The following is a 10,243-nucleotide window of genomic DNA, read 5'->3' as shown; positions in this document are numbered from 1 at the left end:
TCTCGATTTCGGTCCTCCGATTACCAGACTATATGGTGAAAATGTAACGAGACACATACGCGTAGACATATCTGCATACGCGTCTGTTTACTTTAGCACATAGAAAAATGAGTTCTTTTCCGCTTGCGAAGTAGCGCGCGGCGTAATCAACAGGAACAAACAGACAGGTAAATTATCGGACGAACGCATGGCCGGAATCCCGATGGAATTGGAAATTTGCAATACGTATTCGTAGCCGGTTGAACGGTTGAACGGTTGAACGGCTGAACGGCTGAACGGCTGAACGGCTGAACGGCTGAACGGCTGAACGGCTGAACGGCTGAACGACGCGGTGTGCAACGCTCGTTGTCCGCGGCCTCTTAATTAAGTTCCGCCCGGTCGAAGCGTTATTAGTGCATCGCGCGCTGCTTCGATCCTAAGAGGGTCGTGGATCGCGCGCACAGGAGGAGGGTGGGATACCATTAAAGTCGACGCGTTTCGCTGTGAAAAATATCGCGCGACGTCGCGTCGCATAAATATCGCGAGCCTAAGAGCCAATAATAAAATCGTAAAAGTGGCTGCAAGTTCAAAAGGGAGGCGCGGTAACGCGAGGCCGAGCCTCCCGGTTCGGTTAAACGCTCGCGCTATTTAAGCTTGGTGGGTTTCGACTCGAGCAGCATCCTCTCGCTAATGGCAAAGCGGCGGCTTTTGCGCCAGCGCAGTGACTCGTTAAGCATACGCTCCTCCACTTACGTACATATGTACCTGACCGCATGCACGTAAGAATCTTGAAGAATATCTGTATGCATTATATACAAGGTGCTCGATTTTCACCCGTTTAACCTGAAAAGACGAGTTGACTGAAAAGATTAGTTTAATTCAATCTCCTGACCTGAGGATAACTCTTTTTCAGGTGCCGTTTTACTTTTTACTTTTAACTAAAGTAAAAAGGGATTTTAATCGCGATTCCAAAGCATGTAGTCACACGCATGTATTATTATATAGGATATGTATGTACATAGTATGTGCGTACAGATATGGATAGATAAACGTAGCTAACGAACAAAATATTGAATCATATCAAATACGATCGGTGAAAACTATAACACTCCTTTCATATCCGGCTGTATGTCCGGCTCTATACAGTAATATGCAAATCGGATAATTTCAATAAATTAAAAATTTCATTTTCAATGAATTTGTAATTTCACTTGTCAACTTCAATTCAACTTTCAAGACTCCAACATGTTATTTTTAAGTTTTTAATGAAAAATAGACGTTAAAATTCCGAGTTTGATAGTTTAAATTAATACCGTCGGTTTAAATTAATACAGACGTTGCGATCAAGAGTAATTAAAATGAGAGAGCGAAATGAGTAATGGAAATGAGAATAGCAGTTTAGATATTATATTTGTTGATTATCTTTTTGATAGCGAAACATTCAACGATAACTTTGTCATTTCAAAATTGGAAATTTAAAAGATGGGGCATTATATTAGGTTTGCGTGTCGGTAAATATCAAAGTTGAAATGACGACTTTGATCCTCTTTGAATTTATGCATTATGAATCTATTGGATTCCAAAATTAGAAGAACTTTAACTTTCATACCGTGAGAAATCAATAGAGGTTTTACGCTCTACTTAACGCAAAATGCATTGTAACAAAATTAGTATAGTGCAGATTCGCAATATGGGAAATGGGAATAGCGCAAGTTAAAGGACAGAGGACAATATATAACAATACCGGTACGTGAGTGATAGTTAAATTTTCTAAAAGAGAGTTTCATTTTTATTGCAGGAAGAAACGCAGTTGTTCTATTCACGCTGAGGCAAAATCAGAGAGAATATCATAAAGATTTTTAGAGATAAAAATGAAATCATAAAGCCGACTGAAACTGAATACACACAGGCACGTGTCATATATGCAATATGTAAAATATATTTTCTTGATCAAAAGGACATTACTACAAAGCATCTTATACCTATAACATCGATTGTCTCTTCAGAAATCACAATATTCTCCAGATCAGCAATCAAAATTAGACACGTATAGAATACTCGCAAGTCAGCCGATCAACTAATTACAATACAATCGTACGATGAAAGAAGTTTATGCAGAAAGACCAGGTCAATGAAGCTAGGGAGAAAAAAGCGAAAGAAGCGAAAGAAGCGAAAGAAGCGACCACACTTTGACAAACGACGATTCAACTCTGGTTCAAGTCTACGGAAATGCGATCTAACCGAGTCACTCTGTATAAACGCACGCCACACACGTGCAGAGGACACACGTGTACACGCGTGTCGACACATGGAAGCAGAATGGCACGGTGTGTACGCGCGCGACCTCGACCGCTCCAATTCGCCGTTAATTGGGCGACATTTTCGCCGTACGGCTTTTTACGCTCCTGGCCTATCTCAACGAGCTTATATCCCGAGGAACGGGCATAAATTACGGCGATTACCACAGCCACTGAGCTACTCCTCCCAGGAGTCGATTCGGCTCGCTAATTATCGGCTCCGTATAAATTTCCATCGTTTTCTACCGTGGCCGTGGCTTCCAACGGATACCGCCGCGGCCGATAGAGAAATAAATGCCCACGTTATGGCATCGCCGTTAATACGGCCCTGGTGAACGGCTTCACGCTTGCATCACTCTCTTCTTTACGCGATCCCGGCTCGTGACGTTTAACGCAGGCGCCCTTCCTCTCTGCCTAATACCTAGTGTATATCAATCCAGATTATAAATTTTATCCTTTTCGTTTCTCCTCTTTTCTTTCCCGCTTTCTTTGATACTTGTCTCTCCGTGTATCTCTTAATAATCGCGATAATCCCGACAGCTTCCCGACAAGTGTTGGTTTCTTCGGAACGAAACCGAACGGCTCAATGGAAAAGGAAAAATTGAGATAATTCTACCAATCAGTGATATTAGACAGAAGAGAATATGTAATATATGACGTATGTACATACATATGTAGGTAAAACAATTGGTTGTACTGGCTGTACTGTATTGGAACACTAAAGTACTACTTGGAACACAATAAGAATAAATAAATAAATTTAATAGATTTGTTCTATTTGCCAATTTGTAGAATATCAATCAAAAAGAATAGGGAAGAAAAGGATGAAGAGAGAAGCAACGACAGCGATAGGACAAATTCGTAGTTCGTAGTAGTAGCAAAAACAATGTAACAAAGTGGTGAAACAATTTCTCGCCAATCGTCGTGCCAGACATAACTGGCGTGCGCCTTGGCATTGGAAATTCCAGCCGCGGTATATCCAGCATTTCCATTGAAAACCTGATAGATTTTCTGTCGTTCTTTGTTAGACGCACTATCAGCGCTGTCTGCGCCGTCTGCGTACGACGCGACGCGTTATTTGAGCGAAAACAACCGCCGCTGCCACACGGCCGCGCAATCGAATTAGAAACTAAGGGGATCCGCGCGTGTGCAACGAACGGCACGGCGTCCTTTTTTCTACGTGACGATGCCTCGCGGCATATACATATATCTTGCTTGGCACATAAATTTATCACGAGGTTGATCAGCGCTAATAAGACCACGGTAGACACACGCTTCGTTACTTCCCCCATCGAAACGGATTGTTCGCCATTCAACCAGTTTCCTTAGTAAAAACAGAATTTTTCATCGCAAACAGAGGTTTTCGATCGATTCCTCTCATTCCGGAGTAAATATTTCCGGAGTAAACAGTTCCGAGGCGTAGTTTCATACGATTCGACAGACTAGAAAGGACTTAAACGAACCAATTTAAAACCAACATCAAATCATTCGTCTCTAATATCGTCAACATTCTCTGAGATCTCTGATTGGATTCGGAACATAATAATTCAACTAGATTGCTCCGTTGCGTTTAGCCTGACTGCGAGATCTGTATGGATGCAGCTGCTTAATTTTTTACCAATTGATTGCCATGTCCCTGAGAGTTAAAACAAGAGAGTGAGGACAGGGTGAAGAAAGCTTTCTCAAGTTCCGATTCCTCGTACCGGTGCTCGTGCGCAGTCGTAGATTTGACTAAGCACAAGCACTGATCGATATTGTCCAAGAAAAGATTCAAAAGCAACCGGATGCTAGATGATCTCCGAGTTGTTATACGAATTCTCGCTGCGAACGTGCTCTAGTCTTTGCGAACAAGTAATCGTAGAGCAAGTTATGCATCGTAGTTGACGTGCATAGACGCGAGCGTGAATCACGAGCATTCCATGTAACGCCATTCTTCAACCTTGACCAGCCTGTGCTGGTCGTCAGGATGCCCTTCCGCGAGCAGTAAGCCCGGAGCAGGCGAGAACAGAGCCGCAATTTGCGTAATTGCGATGCCTACCCTTCTCTCGGCCGGCATCTTCTTTCGAGCGAGACACGACTCTGTTCAAACCCTTGCGGCCCTTCGACTCCGCGGCGAGCGTGCGCGCTTTATAAACGCCTTTCCTGGGAATTTCGCAGCTATCTGACGACTCCCCTAAGCTACCTATACGCGGCTCGTGCTACGCCAATTAGCCGTATTCGCGCCTTCGATACCTTCTGACGGCTAATGCCTGGCATGGCCGGTGATTTCCGATCTCCCAGTCGATTGTAAATCCCCGGGACCCCCCGATACACCGGCGTGTCTCGATACTCGATACCGCGCGATACCGCGTTTTTCGCTCGTCGTACTGCTCGTGCATCCCGGCTATCTGCATAATGACACGCCGATTTACAAGTCGATCTCGCTTTCTATCGAAGCCGAGCCGCTATACACAACGACAACCTTACGTAAATCACTCGTTTCAACACGGTACCTCGGTAAAACGGCCGGTGTTGATTCTATTCAACGCTGACTCAACTACGAGTATGTTGTACGTGGCCGACTGGCAAATGTAAATTACGAACCTAACCAATAGTATCTCCACTACTACCACCGCTTCTTGCAAATCGTAATCCACCGGGTGGCTAGAGGAAAGTAAAGACATTGATGAAGGTGGTGAAGTTAATTCGGGTTGTATCAAGCGATCTCTATTTCCGGCATTTCGTTTCCTCTTTTTTTTTCTTCTTTTTTTTTTTTTTTTTTTTTTCGTTAAACAAAATTCTTCCCTTTTTTCTTTCCCTTTCCCTTCCCTTTTTTTCCTTTACGAAAATTCTTTATGAAAGTTTAACAAAATAACAAGAATAACACGGCGAAGATGAAACAAACATTGACGTTAATGTCAAGTGACGTGATTCAAATTCTACGTTGGGTGACCTAATATTCCACACCAGTTACGAACCAGTTATCGTTGATGAACAATCTGAGGAACGACGCAGCGCATTCTACGCATAATACGCAGGGAACCAATGAAGACAACAATGCAATACAACGATACGGCGCGGTGCAGGGTTAATGTCGCGATGTGACACAAACAACTTTTCGCATTCTCCGTTGGCCGATCGTTGAAAATCATTTCTGAGAATGATCACGAGTCGTTTGTGTATCGCGTGCATACATGTTCACGTGTGAGCGGGCGCAGGCGTTCCCTTCTTGGGGTCCCGCTACACCAGAACGCATCCCTGTGTTTCGGTGCGCTCTGAACGCGAGATCAGCAAATCTAAGATCGTGCAACTGACGACGTGTCGGCGGCCTACGTTGCGAATATTCACCACCGAGGGAAAGAAGGAGAAGGAAACTGTCCATGCTAGAGTACGAAAAGGAGGGAGGGAGGGAGGGGGGAGGAAGTGAAAGAGAGAAAGACGATGAACGGCAACGGCGGCGCGGTGGCTCAGTGGCAGCAACGGCAGCAACGGCAGCAACGGCAGCAACGGTTGCGAAACGAAGAGTGAAGGATGAAGGAGACCGACGACTGGCGAAGAAGCGAGAAGGGTCGAAGAAGCAGAAGGAAGGAGGTGGAATGCGCGGTTCTCGAAGGAGGAGCTGTCGGCGGTGAAAAATCACGCACCCTGCTACCACTACCATGGACAGAGCATCTGCTCTACATACCCTGGCTCTCAACCTTCGAGAAGGGAACGTTCAGCTCTCATCTTTCACGCGCCGACTCGCCTCCCGATAATCGGTTGAATGCACCTGCGTTTCGTTCGCCAACGATACAACCGCCTGTATCCTGCATCAACATCATTTTTCGATGTTTGCCCGTAGGCTAATCTCATTAAACGCTTCTTTCGTTTAGAGAACTGGTTGCCGTATCGGAACCGTGAATACCTTACGAACGCAACTAATATTAAGATCAAACGAACGTTGGCAACGAACGTTCGTGAAACAAATGTTGAAACGATACGGATCGTCAAGAGAGGACGCACGCGGGTTTCATCGGATGCGTCAAATTTATCGAATGATGGATTAATAATAATCGAGTGCTAGATTAACTTATATGTTCTCTCTTACGTTCTCTCAGTTTATCATATGACTTTCCGACACGTTTCTCATCGAGATCTCTTGGCCTTAGAAAGTACGTAGCTGGTAGATGCGTACATACGCTATTTAATCTTGATAATATTACAACAATGTCTCGAAAAGAAAGGGAATACTTGAGCGGACGATACAAAACAGAAACAAGAGCTGGACAATATAAGAATAAGAATGAAAAGATAGGTGGAGCCATTCGTTATCGCTGGAGAAGGAATTCATCAATGAGAACCTCGAAGATGCAACGCGGCGCACGGTGTAGTAGAGCAAGATATACGTGCGCTGCCTGGGCTACCGGTCGGTCGGGTCGGGTCGCTGTTCTCCTGTACTCCGTCTCTTTCTTTTCTTCTGTTTTTCTGTATCTCCTTTCGTTCTCCTCTTTCCACCTTCGCGGAATATCTCGCTCGCTCACCCTTTCCACCTTCCTCGCTACCTCTCTGTCTTTCTCTCTGATTGCCAACTCACTCCATCGAGTTGTTGTTCCACTGTTTTATTACTTTTATAAATGCCGCCGCCGCCGCCACCATGCTACCACCACCAGCATTGCCGACCATGAGCACACCGCAATATCACCACCACTCACCACCACCACCACCACCACCACCACCACCATCACCGTCACTATCACCACCTCCACCGTCGCCATCGCCGCGCTGCACCGTCGCGTCGTCGCCGTACCGTCCGCCGTTCGTTGCGGCGGGTACTTTCTTTGTTGATCGTGCCACTGTCCATTGTTGCTCGCCAGAAAGATGCGAATTTTAATTCGATATTGTCTAATATTATTTATGTATGCACGCGCTAGAGAACCTGCCCACTTCAAAGCGCGTTCCCTTGCACCCTTACAGTCGCGCCGCTCGCTACCACTTCTTTCCTTCCCCTCCACACGAAACCGAACCGCCTGCCTATGTATCGTGCGATGAATCGACTCTCGTGCCGCCTTCGGCCTTCGACTTTCCATTCTGCTATCACCGCGCGCCGCCTGCGCCTTCCCTTCTTGCCTCATATTTTATGCAGATTTTTCGTTTTTTTTTTTTTTTTTTTTTTTTTTTTTTTTACGGGCTAGAAATCATCGCCAAGATATTCCTATTCCCAGTATAGCACGGTTCGTGCTTGTACTAGATATGTACCAACATACATATGTACCTTTCACACGAAATTACTAGTTCCAAATAAATCTACACCAAACATTATCGCCAATTAATACTTTTGACATTTCCTCGCATCTCTAACAGAGAAGAATCACAATTGTACACTGTACTTCCATGAATATTCCACCTCTAATATTGTTGGTTCAATTTCGAATCTTCAGTCTTTAAAATTCTGTATAACAAAATAGTATTGGTCTTTTAAATGCAAATTCATGTCCTATCTGCTTGAAAATTTGGCTAAAACTTCAATTGTGAATAAAACGATAAGTAACTCTAAAGAGTGACCGCCATTCAATCTCATCGTCGAAATCAAGCTGTGTTCAACTTAATGATGGATGACTATCTACCTAGAAACTTAATGCGCCGTTTACTTTGGCGATTAATTTCATCTGAAAGTAGGTCTCCAATTAACAATAGCGGTAAATTAATCATGGTTAACGCGAGGAATAACTTTGCAACCAAGTTTTATCACTTCGCCGATTTAAGGATGTACCGATACCGAAGCACGTTCCTCCTGCGCGTTAATTTCAAAATTACAAACAACGAGCAAAGTTCAAAAAATTAACGTACCATATAGATATTTCTTTCGAATTTTCTAGATAAACAAGTTTTCTTCATCGGTTCAATCGTTCGTTATATGTATCTGTCTAAATCCATCAATAAAATTTTCAAATCAATTATTCTATATTCGAAGAAAAAAAAAAATAAAACAATGATTTTCATATACTTATCAAAAAGATATACTTATGATAAACAACTGAATAACCAATTGATGAACCGAAAACCGTAATTACGATTCGATAAAAATGAAAGCTATTATACGTACTTAAACTACGTTTAATATTTATAATTCATCAGATGATTCAATTAATTCGCTGAATTAAGAAGCTACAAGAGATTGGTGGGCACGATACAAGAGATAGAATCGACCGTGTGATAGACTACTACATACTTTAACACGATCTCGGACGAGGGTTGGACGGCGTAAGCGTTGACTGTTTAATGTCGAGTTCAGTTTAAACGGCGACCAATTACCGCCAAGTCGTTCCGTACGTTCCTCGAACGGAGCCGAGCCCTGCTGTGAGACTTGCGCGTACGTGACCGTCTCTACCTGGAAATCAATATCAGCCGATATCCAGGTTCACTTGGCACTGCAGTCACAACAGAATGCGCAACAGTTGCGTCTGAACAAGATAGAGGCAGGTATACATCGCGGTCGATCCCATTATTGTTCGCCCAATAACGGTTCGCCCAGTAAAGTTCTTATTCTCCCTTGCCACGAACGAGTGTCGAACATGTGAACTAGAGAAAAAGCCGCGGTGAATAGAACGCGTGTCGCGTCGCGTCGCGTCGCGTCGCGTCATGTCAAACAAACGAAACGATTCGACGCGATGAACGCGAAAACCTTGGCCTCCGGGCGCAACGTGCTGCGATCATGCAAGATGCAAAAACGTACGAGAAACGAACTGTGAACGCGTTTCAATTGCAAACTGCCATCGACATGTCAGAGAAAAGGCTTTCCATGGGCATCAACGTTAGCATTCTCGTGATACTAACTATTTTTGGAGTGTTGCTTTCCTTGCCATTGCGATTGCTTTTGAATACCAATTACCATGAAAGTCGAAATAAAACACTCGGTGAGAATAATACGATACTCGCAACAGAGAGTATAACAGTCAAGACAGTAGTGATCCCGGTGGATCATCGAAAGTTGAAACGGTGCCCAAAATTCGAGTACGAAGATAGATTAAAGTCAGTTTTTCAAAGTGATTACGATGGAAATTGTACTTACATGCGAGTCTGTATAACTAACGATTCCAAGCAGAAGAATAACGGAGAGGATGAAAACGAATCTGTTAACCGAGAGGACAATGAAACGTTTAACGCCTTGAAGGAGATCGTCAGTGAGAATTTGACGAAAAAAGTTGAAGAAAGTGGAAAGGATCGTCGAACGAAATCAGTCCTGGTCGCCGGACACATTCTTGTAACGATGCTTCTCATTTCAGCAATCGCTGCTCTCGTTGAAGTATTGCGAATACGTTTCGCCAAAGACAAGGTATTACAGCGGAAACCGCATTAGTTTATCTTCCAATCTTTTATCTTATCAAATAATGATCTTATATATATATACCTATATACCTATACCAATTTCGTGATTTCTTTAATTTCGTGACGTACAATTTCTAGTGATTATACTTTTTCGTCGTTGCAAAGCCAATCAGTGTAGATACGTTACAGGTACATTTAAGGGGCAGGGATAGAGATGTTCGTTTAACGAGAAACGTTCGAAATGAATGTTCCTTGAAAGCTATGTAGCAAAATATAAAGAATCGGTGAAAATAATAATCATAATAATAATAATGTGCAAACTTAAATTTCTTGGTTGTACCACACTGTAATCTGTGTAAATTCATAGTGCACAGAGAATCTTGACCGATTAAGGTATTTAAAGAACGTTATGAAATGTTACTTATAGAATAGAGAGAATTTTTAGAAGTAGAAATGCCATTAAATAGATTCTTAAGATGTCACAGATTAAACACTACCGCAAGCATATGTATATCATAGCTAGTTAGTAGGATACTGGTTAAACACAGTATAGACATGTAATGTTATATTATGCCAATAAGTAGAACCGTATTTTTGTAAAAGAGGATACAACGAAACGTTACACTGATTGATTTCACACGCACCGAAATACATTTTCTCATTCTATGTTATATAACAAAAAA

At 43.0% G+C, this 10,243-nt stretch overlaps 1 protein-coding gene across 4 annotated transcripts in view; it reads left to right on the top strand.

The window, feature by feature from the left end:
* Window positions 1-8,612: 8,612 nt before the first annotated feature.
* The window catches only part of LOC122536596, a 3,700-nt gene continuing 2,069 nt past the window's right edge, over window positions 8,613-10,243 (top strand). For 2 of the 4 annotated variants that reach the window (XR_006308430.1, XM_043669071.1), the window contains exon 1: window positions 8,616-9,567. Coding sequence is in view for 2 of the 4 variants with exons in the window: in XM_043669071.1 (XP_043525006.1) it covers window positions 8,947-9,567 (621 nt within the window). In the remaining 2 variants the exon portion in view is untranslated. Of the gene's footprint in view, window positions 9,568-10,243 lie in introns of all 4 variants that reach the window. The other 2 variants (XR_006308431.1, XM_043669072.1) reach the window with 2 other exon arrangements.

Source organism: Frieseomelitta varia, unplaced genomic scaffold, assembly GCF_011392965.1.
Source record: "Frieseomelitta varia isolate USP_RPSP 00005682 unplaced genomic scaffold, Fvar_1.2 scaffold_852, whole genome shotgun sequence".
Taxonomy (NCBI): Eukaryota; Metazoa; Arthropoda; class Insecta; order Hymenoptera; family Apidae; genus Frieseomelitta; species Frieseomelitta varia.
This window is presented reverse-complemented; position numbering and strand designations above follow the sequence as displayed.